The 26,237-nt window shown below is 45.7% G+C and overlaps 1 protein-coding gene across 1 annotated transcript in view; it reads right to left on the reverse strand.

The window, feature by feature from the left end:
* Positions 1–26,237, reverse strand: part of ttc39c (tetratricopeptide repeat domain 39C) — a 140,211-nt gene that overhangs the window by 19,221 nt on the left and 94,753 nt on the right. Inside the window, exons 6-8 of the mRNA XM_070896814.1 lie at positions 20,729–20,897; positions 16,957–17,050; positions 13,584–13,691 (exon numbers count right to left, since the gene is read on the reverse strand). Of these exons, the coding sequence (XP_070752915.1) occupies positions 13,584–13,691; positions 16,957–17,050; positions 20,729–20,897 (371 nt within the window). The remainder of the gene's footprint in view (positions 1–13,583; positions 13,692–16,956; positions 17,051–20,728; positions 20,898–26,237) is intronic.

Here is a 26,237-nt window from a genome sequence, read left to right on the forward strand (position 1 = left end):
TGGCAGGCCGAGTGTCAGTGCAGCCCCAACGGGTGTTGCCACGGCCCCAGCGGACCGAGTGTTGGCGCGGCCCCAGCGTCGGGGTAGAGGTCAGCTGCATTCTGCGCATGCGCCCCCAGCATCATGCCGGATGAGGGGTGGTGCCAGATAAGGGAGCCCCAGATAAGGGAGGTCCAACCTGTATCAGTAATCTCTTGGTAGTCTGTCGTATCCAACAAAGACGTTGACGTGCTAATCATCAATGGCATGTGTCCTCAAGTGGCTGTATAGGACAATTCTGGATGCACATAGTCTCTTGCACGTCGGACAAGGGAAGTTCGATATGCCTGATGCTGACAGTACTGCCACCTGATGTCGTCTATCTCTAGTGTCCCGCAGGCGTTGACATCGGCTTTTTTCGAAGGTCTGGCAGGCAGTCCTCGTGAGGGTTCGCCACTGGATTTTATTAGCTGCTGTATTCTCGAGGTCCTTTGGTCGGATGCCACAGTACTGGAGGTTAGCCTTGATGCAATCTTTGTAGCGCTTGCGGGGGCGCCCCTGGTGTCTTCGACCTTCACAGAGCTCGCCGTGAAGAAGCTGACGAGGGATCCTTGGCTCATCCATGCGGATGACATGTCCAGCCCACCGGAACTGGGCTCGCCTGATCATTACCTCGATGCTAGTTGATTGTGCTCTCTCCAGAACCTCAAAGTGTGACACCCAGTTTTGACAGCATATGTGGAGTATAGATCTGAGACTGCGCATATGGAAAGCTTCCAACTTTTTGATGTGACGCCTGTAGGGTGTCCAGGTCTCACATCCATAAAGGAGAGATGAGAGAACGACTGCTCTATACACCGACAGTTTACTTGACTGTCGGATGTGGTGGTGACTCAACACCTTAGTGCGCAAGCGACCAAGTGCCTGGCTTGCTTTACAGATCCTTGCATCAATCTCCTTGTCCAAGGACCCGTCACTTGATACGGTGCTGCTAAGGTACTTGAAGCTGTCCACTGGCTTTAGTTGTATACTGCCGATGAAGACTGTGGGAGCAGGTGCTGTGGTGCCAGGGGCTGGCTGATAGAGAACCTCGGTTTTACTAAGGCTGATGGTTAGGTCAAACAATTCTGTTTGCTGAGTATGAATTTGCTGATTTGCTATGAATTGTAGGTCACTCTCCTTGTGTGCCATAAGGGGGCAGTCGTCAGCAAAGAGTGCCTCTAGGATGAGTCGTTACCGTACTTTGGTCCTTGCAGCAAGGCGGCGGAGGTCGAACAGTGAACCATCTAATCGATATCTCAGGTAGACCCCAAACTCCAAGTCTTTTATGGCATAGTTCAAGACGCAGGTAAAGAATAGGCTGAACAGAACTGGAGCGAGTACACAACCTTGTTTCACTCCATTTGAGATGGCAAATGGGGCCGTGGTTGTGTGTCTGAGAGCACTTCACCTGTCATGTTGTCATGAAACAGCTTGATGATGTGGACAAACTTCCTTAGGCACCCAAGTTTCGTCAAGATTGACCACAGCGCTGCTCTGTTGACAGTATCAAAGGCCTTGATGAGGTCAATAAATACAGCGTACAGGTCCATGTTCTGCTCAATGCACTTCTCCTGCACTTGTCTGAGTGCAAAGATCATGTCCGCTGTGCTCCGACCAGGTCAAAAGCCACATTGTGTTTCTGGAAGATTTACTTCTGAGACACTAGCTATGAGTCAGTTCAATAATATGCGGGCGATGATCTTCCCAGCAATGGACAGAAGCGATATTCCCCTGTAGTTGCCAAAGTCTGCTTTGTTGCCCTTGTTCTTGTAGAGGGAAACTATCTCAGCGTCACGGAAGTCCTGTGGCATGTCTTCATCTTCCCAGATGCTAGTTATTATGTCATGAAAGGCCTCGAGAGTTGCTGGGCCTACTGCCTTGTAGATTTCGGCAAGGATTCCATCCTTTCCTGTACTCATCTGGTTGATGGCTTTCTTTATTTCGTCCATGCTGGGAGGAAGATCAAGATCTTCTTTGATAGGTTGCTGGGGTATGGAGTCAAGTGCTTCTTCGTTCACTGTTGAAGGTCGATTAAGAAGATTACTGAAGTGTTCTCTCCACCTCTCATTTATGCCAGTCCTATCTTTGATCAAAGTGCTGCCATCTGCTGAAAGGAGTGGAGTAGTGCTGGGTTTTGATGGTCCATGGACTGACTTGATGGCGCTGAAGAACATCTTGGTATTGTGAGTTTGAGCATAATGTTCCACTTCCACTGCTTTCGTCTGCCACCATTTATCTTGCATCTGGCGAAGGTCTCTTTGTGCTTTGCTCTTCATGTGTCTGTAGCGGTCCCTCTTGGAAATTGAGGAAGGGTCATTTTGCCATTCTAAGTATGCTTTTTTCTTTTCATCCAGCGTCTTGCAGATCTCAACGTTGTTTTCATCGAACCAGTCCTGGTGTACCTTCTTTTTAAGTCCAAGAGTTGTCTTTGCTGAGTCTGTCACCATCTGTTTGAGCTTTGTCCATTTCTGTGTGGTGTTGCCGATGAGCGGTCCGTGAGACATCAGCCTGTTATCGAGGTCACCCTGGAACTGCTCACAGTAGCACTGATGTTTCAGCCTAGCTGTGTTAAAGGCACTTCTGCTCGGTTTTGGACGCTTGCGCTGAAGTGGAGCAATGTACAGCTGGAGAGTGGATCTGACTAGACGGTGATCTGTCCAGCATTCTGCTCCCCGCATAGCTCTTGTGATTTTTACATCCTTGATGTCTCGCCTTCTTACAATGACATGGTCTATCATGTGCCATTGCTTAGACCTGGGGTGCATCCAAGTTGTTTTGTACTTGTCGGCCTGCCTGACTAGAGTATTTGTGATAGTCAAGTCGTTCTCCGTGCACATACTCAAGAAGAGGAAGCCATTACTGTTTAATTTTCCTGTGCCGTGCTGTCCAATGACTCCCTTCCAGTGCCTGCTGTCTTTTCCAACTTGTGCCTTGAAATCACCCAGGATGATCAACTTGTCCCCAGCAGGTGTGGACCTGGCCAGTCTGTCTAGATCTTCATAGAACCTCTCTTTCATCTCATCGGGGCTTGGAAGGGTGGGTGCATAAGCACTTATAAGGGTGATGTGGCGCTTGGCATTCAGGGGGAAACGCAGTTTCATAAGTCTTTCGTTAATCCCTTCAGGCAGATTCGGAAACTGTTGCATAAGAGAAGTCTTCACTGCTATGCCAACTCCGTGGATCCTATTCTCATTCTCTGCCTTGCCTTTCCAATAGCCGCTACCTAGTTCACTCACGCAGCCCTCCTCTGCAAGTCTTGTCTCATTCAGAGCCGCTATATCGATGTTATAACGCTGCAGCTCTCTTGCAATAAGGGCAGTCCTTCGTTCCAGTCTTGTAGTGTCAGCTCATGCGAACGTTCCATTGTTCGAGAAGAAGTTTTCTTGTGTTATGAAGTTTTTGACTGTTGCTATATTTTTGACCGCAGACTGGGTTGAACTGCCAGTATACTGGCCAATTAATGGAAGGGCAGGCAATGTTTGGGCCACCTTTTCTAGGCCCCTCCCTTATAAAGGGTTAGCAGTGCTGTCCTAAAGAGGGCTCCTCTGCTGCCCTGGATAGAGAGTCAAGTGACCACTTGCCCACAGGCCGCCTGCGTGCAGGTTTGAGGCTACGACTCCCAGTGATCACCTCCACCTGTCGCTTCGTCCCTCCCCCATTGCCGAAAGACTTGGTACGTTGGATGATGGTTAGCACAAACCTGTGCATAGATGCTTTTAAAGTGGGAAGGCCGGTGCACAGGGGCGGTCCCACTCTCTCCTCCACAGAAGCCGGATTTCAAGTGGCCCAAAATTTGGTACAACTGAAGACTTCGTTGGCTGCAGTGGATGGCCATGATGTCTTTCGTGCTCTGCCATGCCCTGTACACTCCACAGTGCATTGCTGTTCCATCTTCATGGCCGTTGCATCAAACTTGATTGTATCAGTAATGGTGACCATGAAACTACTGGATTGTCATAAAAACCCATCTGCTTGCCCCCAACCCAACCATCAAGGGCGCTACTCGGCGCCGTAGGCAACTAGGCCCATACAGCAGTGCCTAGTCTCCAGTCGTATGGACCCCTTGCCACTGGACCGAGACTTTGCCTGTGTAGTTGCCGGTGTGCAACGGTCACCCCACGTTAAAAGAACTCACGCACAGGCATCTTCTACTTCGTAAACATGAAGTTCTGGACCTGGAACGTCAGGGCCCTCATGGACAACTCCAACAGCGACAGGCCGGAACGCCGCACGCCATAGTTGCCCGGGAACTTAGCCGCTTTGACATTGACATCACCGCCCTAAGCGAGACCCAGCAGGCAGGGGAAGGCCAGCTAAAGAAACTAGGTGGAGGTTACACCTTTTTCTGGAAAGGAAAACCAGAGGAACAACGCCGCCTTCACGGAGTCAGCTTAGTCATCAAAAATGACCGTCTCAAAGACTCCTCCTGCGGGGTTAACGAACGCCTCATGACTCTTCAACTCACCCTATCCCAGAACCAATGCGCCACAGTCATCAGTGTGTACGCCCCAACACTCGATGCAACAGACGAGACCAAAGAGGGGTTTTATTCCAACCTCGAAACATTCCTGTCCCGCGGGCGACAAACTGATCCTCCTCGGTGACTTTAATGCCAGGGTCGGCAAAGACACAGCCCTCTGGGGAGGTGTGATTGGCAGAGAGGGGGTAGGGAAAGCCAACTCAAGCAGTACCATACTCCTGACAAAATATCTAGAACATGAACTCCTCATCACCAACACCCTGTTCCGCCAGAGGGACAAATACAAGGCATCGTGGCAACACCCTCGCTCCAAACACTGGCACCTGCTCGACTATATCATCGTCCGAGCCAGGGATCGCAAGGATATGCGCATCACCCATGCCATGACAGGAGCTGATGACTGCTGGATGGACCATCACTAATCCGATCCACCATCGGCATTAGCATAGCCCCAAAGCGGAGGGGACAGCAGAAGCAGTACCGCATAAAAGGCAATGCCGGGGCACTTAAAAGACCCAGCTAAGAGAGCCCTATACAGCCAGCGCCTCACAGCTAACTTGGCATGCCTTGATGACCCGGAGATGCTGAATGCCTACAGCGCTTGGTCTGCCCTCCAGGCCTCTATAACCAGTGCCTGTGAAGAGACACTTGGTCACTCAACCAGGAGACACCAGGACTGGTTTGATGAGAATGATCAGGAGATCCAAGAACTAATAGATCGCAAGCGCAGAGCATTTCTGAGTCTCAAGCAACAACCCAACTCGGGAGCAGCAAAGCAACATTACAGGCGGCTCAAGGCTGAGGTCCAACAAAAAACCCAGGACCTAAAGAACAGGTGGTAGATGGAAAAAGCACAGGAGATACAAGAACTGGCCGACAGCCACAATATGCGAGGATTCTTCATCGCAGTCAAGGCCACCTACGGTCCAAACTCTAAAGGCCCCACCCCACTGCTGGCCATGAACAGGGAAACACTCATCAAGGACACCGAGGCTGTCAGGGTCAGCTGGAAAGAGCACATCGAAGATCTCCTCAATCGAGACTCTGCCTTTGACTCGAGTGTTCTTGACTCCATCCCGCAGCATGTGAACCGCCACCAACTCAGTGAAACCCTAACGTTGCACGAGGTAGGAAAAGTCATAAACCAGCTCAAGAACATCAAGGCTACGGGAGCAGATGGAATCCCTGCTGTGGCGCTAAAGTATGGCGGAGAGGCGCTATTGGTGCGGATACATGACCTCATCTCGCTCATCTGGAAGGAGGAGAGCGTGCCGGGAGATCTCAGAGATGCAATGATCGTGACCATCTTTAAAAAAGTGGACAAGTCCGACTGCGGCAGTTACAGGGGAATCTCCCTGCTATCAGCCACTGGGAAAGATGTCGCTAGAGTTCTCCTCAACCGTCTTCTCCCTGTAGCTGAGGAGCTCCTCCCGCAGTCACAGTGCGGATTTCGTCTACTACGGGGCACAACGGATATGATCTTTGCAGCGCGACAGCTGCAGGAAAAATGCAGGGAGCAGCGCCAGCCCTAATACATGGCCTTTTTCGACCTTACAAAGGCCTTTGACACGGTCAACCATGAGGGTCTATGGAGCGTCCTCCTCCGTTTCGGATGCCCCCAAAAGTTTGTCAACATCCTTCGCCTGCAGGACGACATGCAGACCATGATCCTCATCAACAGATCCATTACAGACCCAATCCATGTCCAGACCGGGGTCAAAAAGTGCTGGGTCATCGCTCCAACCCTCTTCTCAATCTTCCTCGCTGCCATGCTCCACCTCACAGTCAACAATCTCTCTGCTGGAGTGGAACCAAACTACAGAACCAGTGGGAAGCTGCCTCCAGGCCAGATCCAATATCACCCCAACCTGTGTCGTTGAGCGACAATATGCGGACGACGCCCGAGTCTGTGCACATTCTGAGGATGAACTCCAGGATATAGTCGACGAATTTACTGAGGCATACAAAAGCATGGGCCTTACGCTAAACATACGTAAGACAAAGGTCCTCCACCAGTTTGTCCTCGCCGCGCAGCACTGCCCCCCCCCCCCCCCCCCCGGTCATCAAGATCCACGGTGTGGCCCTCGACATCGTGGACCATTTCCCATACCTTGGGAGCCTCTTATCAACAAGAGCAGACATTGATGACAAGATTCAACATCGCCTCCAGTGTGCCAGTGCAGCCTTCGGCCGCCTGAGGAAGAGAATGTTCGAAGACCAGGCCCTCAAAACTACCACCATGCTCATGGTCTACAGGGCTGTAGTAATACCCGCCCTCCTGTATGGCTCAGAGGCATGGACGATGTACAGAAGATACCTCAAGTCACTGGAGATATATCACCAACGATGTTTCCAGAAGATCCTACAAGTCCCCTGGGAGGACAGGCGCACCAACATCAGTGTCCTCGTCCAGGCTAACATCCCCAGCATTGAAGCACTGACCACACTCGATCAGCTTTTCTGGGCAGGCCACATAGTTCGCATACCAGACACGAGACTCCCTAAACAAGTGCTCTATGTGGAGCTCCTTCACAGCAAACGAGCCAATGATGGGCAGTGGAAACGTTACAAGGATCCCCTCAAAGTTTCCTTGATAAAGTGTGACATCACCACTGACACCTGGAAGTCCCTGGCCAAAGACCGCCTTAAGTGGAGAAAGTGCATCCGGGAGGGCGTTGAGCACTTCGAGTCTCAACGCCGTGAGCTTGCAGAAATAAAGTGCAGGCAGCGGAAAGAGCGTGCGGCAAACCAGTCTCACCCACCCCTTCCCTCAACGACTATCAGTCCCACCTGTGACAGGGTCCGTGGCTCTCGTATTGGGCTGTTCAGCCACCGAAGAACTCGCTTCAGGAGTGGAAGCAAGTCTTCCTCGATTCCGAGAGATTGCCTATGATGATGATCCGTTCATAAATATGGAAACCAAAACTGCACGCAGTATTCCAGGTGTGGCCTCACCAATACCCTGTATAGCTGTAGCAAGACATCACTGCTTTTATACTCCATCCCCTTTGCAATAAAGGCCAAGATTCCATTGGCCTTCCTGATTACTTTCTGTACCTGCATGCTATACTTTTGTGTTTCATGCACAAGAACCCTCAGGTCCCGCTGTACTGCAGCACTTTGCAATCTTTCTCCATTTAAATAATAACTTGCTCTTTTAATTTGTTTCTGCCAAAGTGCATTGCCTCACATTTTCCAACTGCCAAATTTTTGCCCACTCACTTAGCCTGTCTATGTCCTTTTGCAGATTTTTTGTGTCCTCCTCACACATTGCTTTTCCTCCCATCTTTGTATCGTCAGCAAACTTGGCTACATTACACTCAGTCCCTTCTTCCAAGTCGTTAATATAGATTGTAAATAGTTGGGGTCCCAGCACTGATCCCTGCAGCACCCCACTAGTTACTGGTTGCCAATCAGGGAATGAACCATTTATCCCGCCTCCCTGTTTTCTGTTAGTTAGCCAATCCTCTACCCATGCTAATATATTACCCCCAACCCAATGAACTTTTATCTTGTGCAGTAACCTTTTATGTGACACCTTGTCAAATGCCTTCTGGAAGTCCAAATACACCACATCCACTGGTTCCCCTTTATCCACCCTGTTCGTTACATCAAAGAATTCCAGCAAATTTGTCAACATGACTTCCCCTTCATAAATCCATGCTAAGGTGGTATGGAAGGAGGCTCGTAGGTGGAACCAAATGGTCTGTTTCTGTGCTGTAATTTCTACATAATTCAAGGTACAGGTGCCGAGTCAGGGTTTAATTTTATGAAGCAATGTACTAAATGGCACCAACCTAATCAACCTCACTGATGCAGGGGACTCACGGAAGATCACAACTGGGGAAATTAAACGCAAAGAGCTGGGTTTCAGTTGCATGTTGAACAGGTGATGTCACTATTCTAGGATATAAGGTACACTACAGGAGAGGGGACTATTATTTTGCACAATGACTTCTTCTGCCTGGTTTCGTTAAATACAGTTTAGATGACTTGCATTAAGCCAGTGAACTATCAACTACAAATAGTGATCTTGGTCTAACTATCCTTTTTTCGTAGCTGGGCAGTCAATCACAAGATTATTGGATCAAGATCTAGATTCGACCAATTTGACTGTCATGAGAAGCCTCCTGGAGGGTAGCGGACTCAGACAGGCACTGCTCAATGTCAGGATGTCTAAGAAACAGTTTGTGAGGCAAATAGGTAGTTATTCAAATTACTTTAATCCCGCTACAGATTTTATAGCTTCAGATTTTCTGTAGCATTCTCTCAGGATGAGACGGGCTTGACGGGCGGAATGGCCTTCTTCCGTGCTGCAACCATTCTATGATTCTACGCTCTTGTTGCCACAGTATTTATGTGGCGAGTCAATGGTGACCCCCCAGAATGTTGATGGTGGAGGATTCGGCGATGGTACTACCTTTGAAGGTCAAGGGGCAGTGGTTAGATTCTCGCTTGTTGGAGATAGTCCCTGCCGCAGAGAGTTGTTGATGCCAGCTCATTGGATATATTCAAGAGGGAGTTAGATATGGCCCTTACGGCTAAGGGGATCAAGGGATATGGAGAGAAAGCAGGAAAGGGATACTGAGGGATTGATCAGCCATGATCTCATTGAATGGTGGTGCAGGCTCGAAGGGCCGAATGGCCTACTCCTGCATCTATTTTCTATGTTTCTATAGTCATTGCCTGGCACTTGTGTGGCGCGAATATTACTTGCCACTTATCAGCCCAAGCCTGAATGTCGTCCAGGTCTTGCTGCATGCAGCGTAGGCGGTTTCATTATCTTAGGAGATGTGAATGGCACTGAACACTGTGCAGTCATCAGCAAACAGCCCCACTTCTGACCTCATGATGGAGGGAAGGTCATTGATGAAGCAGCTGAAGATGGTTGGGCCTAGGACACTGCTCTGAGCAACTCCTGCAGCGATGTCCTGGGGCTGGGATGATTGACCTCCAGCCACCACAACCATCTTCCGTTGTACTAGGTATGACTCCAGTCAGTGGAGAGTTTTCCCGATTCTCATCAACTTCAGTTTTACTGGGGCTCCTTGATGCCACACTCGGTCAAATGCTGCCTTGTTGTCGAGGGCAGTCGCTCTCGCCCCTGGAATTCAGCTCTTTTGTCTATGTTTGGACCAAGTCTACAGTGAGGTGTGGAGCCGAGTGGTCCCGATGGAACCCAAACTGAGCAACGGTGAGCAGGCTACTGGTGAATAAGTGATGTTGGATAGCACTGTCGACGACACCTTCCACCACTTTGTTTATGATTGAGAGTAGACTGATGGGACAGTAATTGGATGGAAGGGATTTTTTATGGGCAGGGCATACCTGGGCAGTTTTCCACATTATTGGATAGATGCCAGTGTTGTAGCTATTTACCTAAACGATCCTTTTTTCACATTGCATTCCACACAAGTCATCCAAGTTATTGTTGCTGAAGTTATATAGGGTATAATTTTCAGGTTATTAGTTTTCAATACAAATGCTCCCCATTCTGCCTCCACAGAGTTCAAAAATACTTCAAATGATCACAGTGCATTTTTAAACAAGCCATCTGCAAGTCTACCCATAGCTAGATGATGAGAGGGAGCTCTGGCCAAATAGTCTTTAGTTCAGCAGATTTTTGTTTCCCTCAAGGAATTTGGTTTCATTGACCATTGTGAATCTCACCTGGACTATAAGAACATAAGAATTAGGAACAGGAGTAGGCCATCTAGCCCCTTGAGCCTGCTCCGCCATTCAATAAGATCATGGCTGATCTGGCCGTGGACTCAGCTCCACTTACCCGCCTGCTCCCCGTAACCCTTAATTCCCTATCACAGGAGATGAGATCCCAGGGGCTCTTTATTAGGACTGTTCTGGATTAAACCTTCTTGCCCACCAGATAAATTCAAGTGAAAGGGTTTCCTTTCCTAGGAGGATGCAAGATAATGGTGGACAACACCTGTGTGTTCTTGGTTGCCGCCAGTAAATAATCTTTTTCTGTGCCAAATGGATGATCATTTGTGATCACTTGAGTTCAAGCTGCTGTGGCAGTGTTACTCTTACAGGTCACATAGACCTCAGTACCCCTTTCCTGCTTTCTCTCCATACCCCTTGATCCCTTTGGCCGTAAGGGCCATATCTAACTCCCTTTTGAATATATCTAACGAACTGGCATCAACAACTTTCTGTGATAGAGAATTCCATAGGTTAACTTTTGTCTTAACGTATGCAAATAGGTCGAGCCCCCTGTTTCAGACCCGAGGTCATGGGCTCAGGAACACGCGTTTCAAGGTGTTCTACTCCCACGAACCTCTCCTCAACGCACAGTGATAGTTGAATCTCAGTCTGCATTGGATACCCACCCTTTACGATAGAGTTTGGGACCAATGGATGCCACCTGATCCACACTGCATAATTAAACCAAGCAATAGATTTCACCGTACTTCAATTCCAGGCTCTGGTGCAGGTTAAATCACTGCACTTCTGCACAAACAATGGAACAGTTTTCTTGTATATAAATAGCATCTATAACAGCAGAGTAGCTCCGTCAAGACACAATACTACTTGTTCATTGCTGCTTTAAACCACATGGTAACAATCTTGAAAATATTGACACAACTATTGACGTTCTGTCAAATAAAAGTTCACTCGCAAGTGGAAGAGCCTCTGTGAAGTCATCTTAAGAACATAAGGATATCGGGAAATCAATATTTTCCCTCAGTTATGAACTTGGACAAGGGACAGATCATCCTGTCCCCGTGGGGCTCAAAAAAATTCTTTGCGCTTTTGTATCTTTTCCGCTCATCCGCAAGAGACGACAGAAAATCCAAGCAGAGCAGAGGCATTGGATATACTATTGTGAATCACAGGAGAGGTATTCTCTCTGAACTATCATACCAGTTTGTTCACCCAGACCCCACATTCTTCTGCTGAAAGGTTGGCTGTAGAGAACAATTCTTACAACTAAGCTTTGCAACTTTCAATAGTTGACTTCTTAAAAACCTTCAAGAATTACAATACTTGCTAGGTCAAGTCCATACAGTGGTGCTATTCCAATAACATTTCCTTCATCAGTTCTAGGATATCGTCAACCTTCAACTCAACCAACTTTGATTTGTTCATGTCACAGCTGCATCCAATTTTCGCAATATTTCCTACCAAGGTTTAGTTGCTCGGTTCTTTCTAGTTTCATGCACCATGGGTGAGGTTGGGGGGGGGGGGGGGGGGAAGGGGGAGTTCAACGATTATCTCCCAATTTCCCTTTCCGGTCTCTTCCTGACATTTGAATTTAGTTTTCCAAAAATTGGTGGATGCCACCTTGAGTCCATTGCAATGTGCAAACTGAAACTCCTTACCTAGAAATAAACTCCTCTTGGTTTTAGCACAAAGAATGAGAGTCAGGGACTGCAGATTAGCCTTCTCTGCACAGAACTTCCAATAGGAGTTTCATTGAATCAACGCCCAATGAGCTTTGACTTGTTACACTAATTGCACCAAGTCCTTGCAGCTCGGATCAAATGTTTGTCTCTTTATGGCCTCAAAACCCTGGGGGTGGGTTAAATGATCAATTAATTTGGGACTTGCCCAGTAAGCTTGTGGGCAGCATCATTCATTACCTACCTAACAGCAATCCTTCAGGATTGGTGAAGCCCCAATGGCTACTTCTTGGACAGCACTGAAGCAAGTATCCATCATGGCATTTATCATGTGGCAACATGGAGTAGTCTGCCCACCTCTGTTAAACACGGCTACCTAGCCTATGCCGATTTGGGATGTCTATTAATAGCTGGAGTGTCTGTACCCCATAAAGACTTACCCTCCTCCAAGTCCTGCATGACTTTGTTAGACTTTAGCAGTGTTTGTGGTGTGCATGCAGGATGCACGTTTTAGAAGGAAGATTACCTACCTTGATAGGAGTCTGTCTTTAAGAAGCACCTTCCACACACTACACTTCCGCTCACACATGACACGCCATACTCCCATCCATCCCCATATGCCTTTCAGGGAACAGATGATAGATTATGTCTGGTGGTTTGAAGGCAACATCAGACATCTAAAGGGCAGAGCTTACCTTTTATGGGTAAAGAAGGGTCACTTCAGACTTAGCAATATTACAATATCACAAAAAAGTCTTGAAGGACGGCAGTCCCTCTTCATGATTCTTCCAAGAATGCACCCCACTGCCGGGACATTCCAGCAGCATGTGAAAAGATGCTTCTTCGAACACTACCAAGGTAGGCAATTTCTTTCCTGTAAGAATTTATTTTGCTTGAATGGGGACAGATAGCAGAGTTCTAGATCCTATAGCCTGAAGACCTGAAGGAATATCCTTCTATTCTTCATAGCCATCATCATCATAGGCAGTCCCTCGAAGCGAGGGTGAATTGCTTCCACGCCAAAAAGTGATGAGTTCACAGGTGTTTCATTGAAGGACCTAATATTCCAGATCCCAAACTACATGTTGAAGGGCGGAAGATGCCTGTGCATGGATTTTTTTTAACGTGGGGTGGTCGTTGCACACCAGACTTGACAGAGCTAGATCTTGGTCCAGTGGCAAGGATTACCCAAGACTAACTGGAGACCAGCTCTGCTGCACAGACCGAGCGCGCACATATATCACAGTGTGGGCTGGCCCGTGCTGCCCCTGGGCCCTCGCCTCTTCTGGACCCAATAGCCAGCAACCCGATAGAAAACAAGCACAAGAAATGGGTGCCGACCTAAGAATGAGTGGTTTCTACATTTTTAAAAAATCTGCCAAGACCATTCTAAGATTGCAGATTTACTGCACATACACGGCTTGCTCTCTGCCAACTGCATTGCTGAACTAATAATCTACAAAGGTACTTTAAAAATCATTTAAACACTCTGGTGAGGGAAAAAAATGGCCGTGCAAAACTCAAACTTTAATCGAGTGAATTTCTTCCATGTTACTTTACACACAGCAAATCTTGATCTGCAAATCCTGGATATCTTCAGATCTCGATCATACAGCATATTGATGGCCTGAATATATTATTACATGACACAGGATACTATTAGAGAATGCATTTTCCTCTTTCAACAATAAAAAATTAAAATATACAAAATTGGCACCAACCTGCAGTCAAATATGCATAATAGCACTGAGACCACCTGGACTCATTTTTAAGTCGTGCAAAAGACTTGTATGCATCCTTGAAATTCATTTCTATCATGCTACACCAACCTAGAAATAGGAATGGAGCTCAAGTAAATACAAATATAGACCAACTGGTTCAATCACAGGTCTCAAACTAATGTCACTTTAACATTTACCCTTTAAGCAATTTTTAATATATTGCAAAGATACATCTAGTGTATATACTTTCATGCAACGTAACTAATATACAAGTCATACCCACCTCCCCAAATTCAAATCCTCATTTCCCCACTTCCCCACAAAAGGTCTATACCTCATGCAGTATTACAAAGCTACAAGCCACCAAATTTCAATCAATGCATTCTTTTCCAATGTTACGTTGCTCCTCCAGCATTACACTATTTAAATTAAACTTTTTCCTCCTCACTTCAGTTGGACCCCTGCTACCAATTTGAAAATCCCATTTCCATCCCAATGGGCTAATACTTTTAGTTTATAAATCCATTTTTCTAACGTCAGTCATAAATTTATGATTACATAGAGGATTACATCGGATATATGGCACAGAAACAGGCCATTCGGCCCTACCAGTCCATGCTGGCGTTTTTGCTCCACTCGAGCCTCCTTCCGTATTTCCTCATCTAAATCTAGCAGCATAACCCTCTATTCCCTTCTCCCTCATATGCTGGTCTAGCCTCCCCTTAAATGCATCACTACCACTCCCTGTGGTAGCGAGTTCCACATTCTCACAACTCTCAGTTTCTCCTGAATTCCCTATTAGATTTCTGGGTGACTATCTTATATTGATGGCCTCTAGGTATGCTCTTCCTCACGTCTTCTATTCCACCTCCTCCACTGACCCCAGGGCTGCTACCACTCTTTCCAATTGCTAATGCAGACATAATCTAGATCAGCCCAAACTTCCTCCAACTAAATGTGCACAAAAACCAAAGCCTTCCTCTCAACTTCTACAAAACACCGATATGCCTCTGGAGTAGTTCCATCATCATCATCCTAGGCTGTCCCTTGGAATCGAGGAAGACTTGCTTCCACTCTTATGAGTCCTTAGGTAGCTGAACAGTCCAATACAAGAACAGTCCAATGGGACAGATAGTCGTTGAGGGAAGGGGTGGGTGGGACTGGTTTGCCGCACGCTCTTTCCGCAGCCTGCGCTTGATTTCTGCATGCTCTCGGCGACAAGACTCGAGGAGTTCAGCGCCCTCCTGGATGCACTTCCTCCACTTAGGCGGTCTTTGGCCACGGACTCCCAGGTGTCAGTGGGGATGTTGCACTTTATCAGGGAGGCTTGGTGGCCACCCTCAGGCTAATTTCAGTTAGCCCAAAATGGAGTGTAGTCTTTTTTTCTTATTCGTTCCTGGGATGTGGGCATCCCTGGAAAGGCCAGCATTTATTGCCCATCCCTAATTGTCCTTGAGAAGGTGGTGGTGAGCCGCCTTCTTGAACCGCTGCAGTCCGTGTGGTGAAGGTGCTCCCACAGTGCTGTTAGGGAGGGAGTTCCAGGATTTTGACCCAGCGCCGATGAAGGAACGGCCGATATATTTCCAAGTCAGGATGGTGTGCGACTTGGAAGGGAACTTGGAGGTATTCCCATGTGCCTGCTGCCCTTGTCCTTCTAGGTGGTACAGGTAGTGGGTTTGGGAGGTGCTGTCGAAGCAGCCAGCGCGAAAATCTGCAGTGAATCTTGTAGATGCTACACATGGTTCGCAAGATCCTGCAAATCCACTGGGAGGATAGACACACCAACATCAGTGTTCTTGCTCAGGCAAACATCCCCAGCATCGAAGCACTGACCACACTCGACCAGCTCCGTTGGGCGGGCCACATTGTCCGCATGCCCGACATGAGACTCCTAAGCAAGTGCTCTACTCAGAACTCCTATACAGCAAGCGAGCCCCAGGTGGGCAGAGGAAATGCTTCAAGGACACCCTCAAAGCCTCCCTGATAAAGTGTAACATCCCCACCAGCACCTGGGAGTCCCTGGCCCAAGACCGTCCAAAGTGGAGGAAGAGCATCCGGGAGGGCGCTGAGCACCTCGAGTCTCGTCACCGAGAGCATGCAGAAATCAAGCGCAGGCAGCGGAAGGAGCGTGCGGCAAACCAGACTCCCCACCCACCCTTTCCCTCAACCACTGTCTGTCCCACTTGTGACAGAGACTGTGGTTCTCGCATTGGACTGTACAGCCACCTGAGAACTCACTTTTAGAGGGAAGCAAGTCTTCTTCGATTTCGAGGGACTGCCTATGATGATGGTGGTGCGGCAAGGGTGGAGGGAGTGAATGTGTAAGTCTCTACCACTTAGCCAAGTTCAGTTCGCTTAGGTGAATATTGGCAGAACCTATAAAAAGAGTACTGCTTGTGTTTAACCCACTAATATCACGCAGCTTACCAAAACCAGCTCGTTTGCTGGAATAGGAAACCGATGGTATTCAAAAAAAGGGGCCAGACAAGGTCCAGTCAGTGAATTGAATTGAAGGTTATTAGAATTAAATATAACTAGCAAGTCGATAGCAGTTAGGAAATTGAGTGGGAAGAATCTCTGCCCCTAATGACCGGTCTACTCTCCAGGTTACATAAGAATTAGGAGCAGGAGTAGGCCATATGGCCATATGGCCCCTCGAGCCTGCTCCGCTATTCAAAAAGATCATAGCTGATCTTCTACCTCAACTCCACTTTCCCACCCGTTTCCCGTATCCGTTGATCTGTTGATCACAGCCTTGAATATACTCAACAATGCAGTATCCACAGCCCTTTGGCCAGAGAATTCCAAAGATTCACCACCTTCTGAGTGAAGAAATTCCTCCTCATCTCAGTCCTAAATGGCTGACCCCTTATCCTGAGACTATGGCCCCTAATTTTCGACTCTCCAGCCCGGGGGAAACAACCTCTCAGCATCTACCCGGTCAATCCCCCTCCATTAGTGACCAGACTGGCTGATAAAAGCAGACCACTAGGGTACTGTGGACCTACCTGGTTTATGTAGAAGATTACTGATTGAGCTGGTTGACTTAATTCCAATCTTCCATCACCAGGAATATCACCTTTGAACCACCTTAAATCCCAAAATGACCTCACCTTTTAATATTCCTTCTCTTTTCCTGCTCCCCGCTGCCCCCCACCTCCCATCACCACCACACCAATTACTTCAATCTCTCTGGACATGAACACTGCAGAAGCAAGTATATACCCTGGATGAATTGCAAAGCAGGCTTGTACACAATATCACCTCACTTCAACCTGCGCAGAGATAAATTATGGAGGTCATGAATCATGCAGAATAAATTGCTCCTTTTAAACCCCCAATTACAAACCTTACATGGACATAAAACACTTACCTATCTCATACAGGCATATATGTTGGATTTCTCGCTGGTCTATAGCGAGTTCTAATGCAGTTTGAAATGACGTCAAGGCACTGTTAATTTTACACTAAAGAAGAAAAGAAGTGTTTTTAAAACCATGCCTGCTAACACTTTCAACATACATGGGAGATATTTTGCTATTTTTGTTCTGTATGATAGACTGCTTTTAGATTATTCTTCTGTCACCAGCATCCCTGGTACCCGTCTCATGCAACCAGTGGCACCGTGAAGACAACAACAACAACTTGCATTTATATAGCGCCTTTAACATAGTAAAACACCCCAAAGTGCTTCCTAGCAGCATTATCCAACACTGAGCCTTCAATTCAATGAGCTTCAACATTAGCTAATAGTCTTTTATGAGGGTCTTTATCAAATGCCTTCTCGAAGTCCATATAAATAACATCCATAGACATTCCCCCGTCTACTACTTTAGTCACCTCAAAATATTCAAGCAGATTCGTCAGCTGTGACCTACCCTTTACAAATCCATGCTGGCTCTCTCTGATCAGCTAAAAATTTGAGGTGTTCAGTCACCCTATCCTTAATTTATAGACTCTAGTAAATTCCCGACAACACGTTAGGCTACCTGGTCCACAATTCCCTGGATTCCCTCTCTCGCCATTCTTAAATAGCAGAGTGACAAGAGCAATTTTCCAATCTAAATGAACGGTCCCTGAATAGAGAGAACTTTGGAAGATTATAGTTAGGACATCTGCCAATGTTCTCACCTACTTCAGAACGAAGGGTCATCGACCTGAAACTTCAATTTTGTTTCTCTCTCCACAGATACTGCCTGACCTGCTGAGTATTTCTAGCATTTTCTGGTTTTAATTTCAGATTTCCTGCATCTGTAGCATTTTGCTTTTGTACTTCCTTTAAAACCCTGGGCTAGAAACTATCTGGTCTTGGGGATGTCACTCTTTAGTGCCATTATTTTCTTCATTACTGTTATTTTGCTTACGTTAATTTTGATAGACCCCATCCCCGATTCAATAGTAGTTTCCTTGGGACGTCTGGCCTGCTATCCTATTCTTCTACTGTAAATATTGACTCAAAGTACTTATTCAACATGTCCGCCATTTCCTTATTTTCATTTACAATATCACCATTATTAACATTCCTCCTGAACACCCTCTTTCTCCAAATACATGTGCAATAAAATTAAGCTGATTTTGATATCCCTTGCAAGTTTCTTTTCATGTTCATTCATTCCTAGGACACAAATGGCACCAGTTCTTTCTTTATAAATTCTTTGGGGTTAAAACTCTAAGTGCACCTTCAATCGTGACTCTGCAAAGCCATTAGCTCATCGTAAAACATTCCTGTTTCAAGTTTATGCACAACAGTGGGTGAAATAGGGTATTTAAAGAAATTGTTAATTAGGGTATATGTAGAAGATGTTTCCACTTGTGAGGGCGTCCAAAACTAGGGGCCATAAATATAGGATGATTGGTAGAAGAACCAAAGGCAACATGACGAAAAACTGTTTTACGTAGCGAGTGGTTAGGATCTGGAATTCACTATCTGAAAGGCATGATTCAATCATGGTTTTTGAAAGGGAATTGGATAAGTACCTGAAGGAAAAAAATGTGTAGGGCTATGGGGAAAGGGCGGGGGGGAGTGGGACTATGGGACTAGCTGCAGTGATCTTGCAGAGAGCCGGCACGGACTCGACGGGCCGAATGGTCTCCTGTGATGTAACCATTCCATGATTCTATGATAAGATGAACACTAATAAATCCAATAGGGAATTCAGGAGCAACTTCTTTACCCAGAGAGTAGTTTGAATGTGGAATTCACTACCACAGGGTATGGTTAAGGCAAATAGCACAAATGCCTTTAAGGGGAAGCGAGCTAAGTACATGAAGGTGAAAGGAATAGACGGATATGTTGATAGGGAGAGATGAAGCAAGGTAAGAGAAGGCTCGTGTAAAGCATAAACACTGGCATGGCCAGTTGGGCTGAATGGCCTGTTTCTGTGCTGCAAAATTCTATGAAAAGTAACCGTCAATTTTAAAAAGGCTCCAATCGTGCCTTTCAACACATCTGATGGTTAATAATCCAACACAATTGGTAAACCACAACTACATGGGTTGAACCGAACTATCAGCTTAAAACCAATAAGTTGGTAAGTATGACATCCTTAATGAATGCTGAGAGAACAAGTTTAAAAAAAATTTGTTCTTGGATGTAGGCATCGCTGGCAAGGCCAGCATTTATTGCCCATCCCTAATTGCCCTAAAGGAGGTGGTGGGGAGCCGCCTTCTCGAACCGCTGCAGTCCATGTGGTGAAGGTGCTCCCAACACTGCTGTTAGGGAGGGAGTTACACGATTTTGACCCAGTGACGATGAAGGAATAGCCAATATATTTCCAAATCAGGATGGTGCGTGACTTGGAGGGGAACGTGGATGTGGTGATATTATTCCCATGCGCCTGGCTGCCCTTGTCCTTTTAGGCGGTAGAGGTCGCGGGTTTGTGAGGTGCTGTCGAAGAAGCCTTGGCGAGTTGCTGCAGTGCATCTTGTAGATGGTACACACTGCAGCCACGGTGCGCCGGTGGTGGAGGGAGTGATTGTTTAAGATAGTGGATGGTGTCGAGCTTCTCGAATGTTGTTGGAGCTGCACTCATCCAGGCAAGTGGAGAGTACTCAATCACACTCCTGACTTGTGCCTTGTAGATGGTGGAAAGGCTTTGTGGAGTCAGGAGGTGCAGAGCAGAGGAAACGTTACAAAGAAACCCTCAAAGCCCCCTGATAAAGTGCAACATCCCCACCGACACCTGGGAGTCCCTGGCGAAAGGCCGCTCTACGTGGAGGAAGTGCATCCGCTGAGCCAAGAACGTGCAGAAATCAAGCGCAGGCAGCAGAAAGAGCGTGCGGCAAATCTGTCCCACCCACCCTTTCCCTCAACGACTATCTGTCCCACCTGTGACAAGGACTGTGGCTCTTGTATTAGACTGTTCAGCCACCTAAGGACTCATTTTAAGAGTGGAAACAAGTAATCCTCGATTCCGAGGGACTGCCTATGATGATGATGATGATGGTGGGAGATTATGCCATTGAATGTCATGGGGAGGTGGCTAGACTCTCTCTTTTTGCATCACTAAATCACTACAGTGGATGTAAATCTCAAAAGACCAGCTAGGGGGAAGGGGGATAAGAAGGTGAAGGTTGCAATTCATAAACACCAGACTAGCTTCCACATGAATCGAGAATGTGCTGTACGAGGCACTGGTCTCGTGCCATGTGGTGGGCTTCTCGTAGTTCTGGCTACTCAACCACAAAACAGATACTACTGCCCTGGAAGACATTACAGAGGTGAGTAAAGAAGATTACTCCAGTTCAGGAACTCAAAATTGTGGTTAAGGAAGCTGACTTGTTCCACTTTTGGAGACTTCAAAGTGACCCAAGCTTGAAAGATTATATGAAGCTCATTAACTGTTAATCCAAGCAAAAAAACTCCCAAATGGTGAAGGGTTCAAATTCTAGTTAAAATTATAAGCTAAGCAGAATTTTGTTTATAATTTCCCAAGCCAGGCATTTGAAGTAAAGCAGGATAAACAGATTTAAAAGGAAATTGGTTACATTTCTACAGACAGAAGAGGTGAAAAAATGTCGAAAAGTCCATCAAACAGGGACAGGCTCAACAAACATTTTCTGTCACGAGACATTCTATGTTCTTTTGTACTTCTTCTAAGCATAAACACTTTAAGCACATGAATACAAACAAAGCCAAACTGTACCTCCAATCGTTGAATTCTCCCCTTGAAAAACAGAAACAATGAAGAGTCTGGATAAATGGCTTCCTTTGTCTGTAGGATTTCTTTCGCCTCCCTCAACCCAACTTGTGCATCCATGCCGTCCAGAGCAAAGAAAGGACGCACAACTGTGTGGTACCATAACAAGGCTAATCTAAAAGAAAAATCATCAGAAAAGCAGAATTTTATGCTTTGCGCACTCTTTAAATACTACTGCTTGTGGCCAGTGAGAGGGCTGCTTTCTGCAGGCAAGCCCATGTTCAAGGCTAAAACTGGACGCTATAAGCGAAGCAGTCTGGGAGGTAGCATTGCTGGGTGAACAACGAACCATTTTATGCTGCTGATAAGCTGACTGGAAACGAGTACGAGACATCGCTTGGTCTCTCCAACTGATGGATGAACAACATCCTGATATGGTCGATAAATCAGGTTTATGAAGTAACACTACAGGAAATATATTTCACCAGGTTATAATACCTCGTGCAATCTCCCAGTGCCTCTTTCAAAACAACAAAAATTAAGTACATTTGCAGTTCTCTGAACAACTTGTGCCCCTGAAACATTGGGAAAGCCAAAGCGATGGTCTTCGGTACCCGCTACTAACTCCCTTCCAGAGCCATTGACTCCATCCGGCTCTCTGGCATCTGTCGGAGGCTGAACCAGACTGTTCACAACCTTAGTGTCGTCTTTGATCCAAAGATAAGTCTCCGATGTGGAAATGTTTTTTTTTTAAAGCTGCATTACACTGTTTTTTGTACCCTTTTTGACATAAAACAAAATGGAGACCTGGTCCTTCCAGAAACTTCCGCAACAGACAGTCTGTCTGCATAAACATGCTAACCTGGATTGAAACTGTTGATAGCTGAATAGCCACCAGACAACATTAAACTGTCCTGCTGAGACAAGTACCACCCATTGTGCTCCCCTGTATTATCCACGCAGCACCAATTCACCCCCCTAAGAGATAATCAAGCCATTATCTCTTGTACAGAACTCATTTATAATATGCAAGAAGCCAAGTACCCAAGCAACCACTATGGAAATCATGGGCCCAAATAACTGACCAGGAAACTGGACAATCCTGACACAATACAAAGCCAGTAATAGCACATTATCACACCCTAATCGAGTAATGGCTGACTGGCCCACCAATAACTCTGACAAAGGAGACATTTGGAAACAATGTCAAGACAAGGATGTGGTAATCAACTCTATCTGTATTTGCTGACTCCAAAGGCAGAACCAATACACAGGATGGGACCATAACTTGTTTTTTACTGTATAAATACCTCGTGAAACTGTATCATATTGGGGGTCTTCACTTAGCCTTTGACTGAATGAGACTCTTCCCTTGCTGCAAGTAAAAATTAAAAGAACATCTACCGGAGCTGAAGGTATCAGAGTCACATATTGAGTGTCGAGATTTCGACAGTTACTTCTTGGTGGTTCCACCGAGATCGCTTACTCTCGATCCTGTGAGTAAACAGATGTTGGCATAGTGCCTCTTCAGTGAAGGGCTTCACTGGCCAGAATAAGGTGAGCCTTTTGCTCACAAGAGGTTTCTTTACTGTTGAATCGCATATGTAATCTGTTGTCCACAAGGGAGGTACTGCGATCTACGAGACTCGACATTTAAGAGCTAAAGTTATTTTTTGTAATCATTTCCTTCTCAGCTTGTAGGCAGAAGGGATCTGATCCTGAAAATATCTTGAAACAGCCCGGGGAGATTTTCATTAGGAAAAGGTAAAAAGAGCACTATCGATCGACGGTTCTTATGTGATAAGATCAGGGTCCTTGTGCAATAGGACCATAAATTAAGGTGATTCCTGTGAGGATCAGAGTCCTTGTGCGATAGGACCATAAGTTTTATTAAGACAAGTTAAGGTCTGTAGTGGCATACAACGCAGACTGAGAATTGACTATTTGTTTAGATAGAGTTTAAGGTTATGATTTGTATACTCGCATGAATGTTGATTGTCCTAGTTATCCTTGGTATACTGTTGTGTTCAATACCTTTGTGCGACATTGCAATTAGAGAAACGGGAAGAGTCACTAGGGAAAATTGTGATTCGGGAAAACAAGGAGTGATTGAGAAAAGAAGCAGTAACTGATTGATCAACTACGGTTGGTTCATGTCAACATCTCTCACACACCCAGACTGAGCCCGAATTAAGAGCCTTTTCAGGCCACGTGACGGCCAGGAGAAGTGGGCATAGAGAACTCGGTTGACCGAAAGGATTGTGAGGTCAGAAACTGAAAAATCTTAAATCATCCAGAATGGGTGCCGGAGCAAGTAAAACACCACAAAAGGGCACACCAGCCTATTTTATGCTCCAGAATTGTGGTCAGTCTTCAATTGACCACCTAAAAAAAAAGTGGGTAAAATGGACTAAGGGTGAAAACAGGCCATTTCCACCCGATGGTTCATTTAATTTAGAGAGAATAACATGTCTAGACGAGTGCCTTATAGACAGAGACCCAGGTAGAACAAGGTTTAAAAAAAAGAAAGTAATAGAAAAGGCCTGGGTTCCGATTCTTCGAGGCCACGTAAAATTAAGAGAGGAAGTAAATCAATATGTAAGAAAAGGAAAAAAAAAAGAAAACCTGATAGTGATGTATGGATCCAAAAATATAGCTGGCCAAACAATAAGCTTTGTTGAATGAAGAGAGACTTTTGTGAATGTCTGTCTTTGAATGAGAGTGCTTGTGTGATTTTTGACTGCCCAATTTTTCATGTGTCTGAAAGCCTGTTTGAGAAAGTGGTGGAGCTGTCTGCTGTTTTAGCTCCACCCACTTTTTCCAAACAGAGTGAAGGTTTTTAACCCTTCGTAGTGTTGTCCTGTATGTGGGAAGTTTTAAGAAAGTGTGAACCTAGAATTAAATTACATTTTAAGTGAGAAACGCAGGTGTGGATTTATTCGGATGGTAAGTTACGGAGCTAGGAAATGCACAAAGGATAGGTTTGTTGAGCAAAAGATTAAAAATGCGTGGTTCTGTTGGTTTAAAAAATTTTTTCGATACGCTCAAAAGAAAACACACAATCATTGATTATATTGGGTTGAAAGACAATAAAGTTAGTCTAGGAATGAGATAAAGAACGGAGAAGGGAAGTTGTAATGCCTTTTAAAAAAAGCCTGTGTGGGTCTCTCTAGGCTGGGGAAGGACACCTCCATTTTCCTTTGTGTAAAACCTTGACAAGAAAGCTTCTAGCTCAGTAAGAAGATTTTTAAATAAAAGATTGGCAGTACAATATTTGAATTGGGATTTTGATATATTTCAGGTAATTCTCCTTGATAAACATTTTGGTTGTATTGGAAAATCTTGGGTTTGGAAGCCTTTTTAATAAAATTACACAACTGCTGCGTCAGAAGCTGAAGCTTAAAAAGATGTAATTTATGAGATACTGTATCATAAAATTGAAGTTACAGAGCAGAAGATTGGAGTTTTTGATGTTCGGCTTCTAAAACAGAAGCTGGGCACACAATTATAAAACAAGTACTTTGCATTCTGTGATCTGTGAATCACTATAAGCATAAATGAGAAGTCCGTGTAACACACCAATTTTTCCGGTTCAGAAGCCCAATAGTGACAAATGGAGGTTTGTCCAAAACCTATGAGCTGTGAATGAATCTGTATTCCCAACTTATCCGGTGGTACCCAACCCTGCGATCATACTTACCAGTATTCCGGCAAACTCAACGTATTATACGGTGATTGATATGTGTTCAGCATTTTTCTCAATACCCATTCACCCAGAGTCCCAATTCCTGTTTGCCTTCACGTATAAAGGACGCCAATATACGTGGACAAGACTCCCGCAGGGATTTACCGAAAGCCCTACTATATTCTCACAATGCTTAAAGAAGGATCGGGAAGATGTAATTTTACCAGCGGGTTCTACACTTGTGCAGTATGTTGATGACTTACTGCTCGCCTCACCCTCCAAATTAGCCTGCGAAACAGATTCTCTCTCTTGTGTTATTAAAAGCCTTGGCCTCGAAAGGACACAAAGTGTCAAAGGCGAAGTTACAATTTGTCTCAGAAAGGGTTCGGTGTCTCGGAAACGAATTGGTCAAAGATATGAGACAATTGACACAAGACCGAGTAAAAGCAATCTGCTCTGCTCCACTACCAATAACCAAGAGAGAAATTAAACATTTCCTCGGCATGTCAGGATATTGCAGGCAATGGATTATGAGTTATTCCGAGATCGTTAGACCATTGTTAGACATATCCATGCCCTCACTACCAGAAAAGTTGATTTGGAATGAAGTATCCCGGAATGCTTTCCAGAATCTTAAGCAGTCCCTCACTTCAGCCCAGGCCTTGGGATTACCAGATTATACTAAGCCATTCAACTTATTTGTTCATCACAAGTCGGGTTTTGCACAATCTGTTTTGACTCAGCTACATGGGGACAGGCAGCGACCGATAGCGTATTTTAGTACCCAACTAGATCCAGTGGCACGCAGATTACCAGGATGTCTTCCTTCTTTGGCAGCAGCTTATTACGCTGTAAAACAGGCTCAGACAATAACTCTAAATCATCAAACCGTTTTATATATCCCACACTCTGTCCAGATTTTACTTACTAAATGTGCCACTCAACACCTAACTTCTGCAAGAACCACTAAATATGAAGTAGAACTGTTATCAAATCCGAACCTTATTAAAAGATGTACTACCTTAAATCCAGCCACTCTACTCCCCACGGAAGACGACGGCAAACCCCATTCATGTGAAATGGTAACTGAACTAGTGACTAAACCACGAATCAATTTAACGGATGTACCAATGTGTAACCCTGATCTAGTGTACTATGTTGACGGATCAGCCTTACAAAATGATAGGGGCCAACCTAAAGCGGCTTATGCAGTTGTAACCCAGTTTAATGTTGTCGAAGTTCCAGACTCCTTTTCAGCCCAACAAGCCGAACTGTTTGTGTTAACTCGAGCCTGTATTCTGGCTGAAGGACAAACAGTTAATATCTACACGGACTCCAGGTATGCATTTGAGGTAACACATGACTATGGACAAATTTGGAAAATTCGCGGGTACCTGACTTCTTCAGAATGCAGAACAAGTAGAAAATCTTCTGCAAGCCATTCAATGGCCCCTTAAAACTTTCCATTATCAAATGCCAAGCACATACAGGCCAGTTGAATGAGGTAGCACTTGGAAACGCCAGAGCTGATAATGCAGCTAAGTCAGCAGCTCTGTCAAAAGGGGGGATGCAGGTGTCATTGTTTCCACTAAGGAAAAATAATTGCTCAGATCCGCCACCCACTATTAATGATGTGCTGGCCTTCCAAACTCAGGCCAGTACAGAGGAGATGTTGACCTGGACGAAGGATCAATGTTATAAAAATCCAGAAGGAATATGGGTTCACCATGACGGCCGCGTGGTGGCGCCCAAATCCTTACTTCCATGGATTGCCCGATGTGTTCATACATTCACACATGCAGGCAAAGGGGGGGTGGCAGATTATATTTT

The sequence above is a fragment of the Pristiophorus japonicus genome, chromosome 1, assembly GCF_044704955.1.
Source record: "Pristiophorus japonicus isolate sPriJap1 chromosome 1, sPriJap1.hap1, whole genome shotgun sequence".
In the NCBI taxonomy this organism is placed as follows: domain Eukaryota; kingdom Metazoa; phylum Chordata; class Chondrichthyes; family Pristiophoridae; genus Pristiophorus; species Pristiophorus japonicus.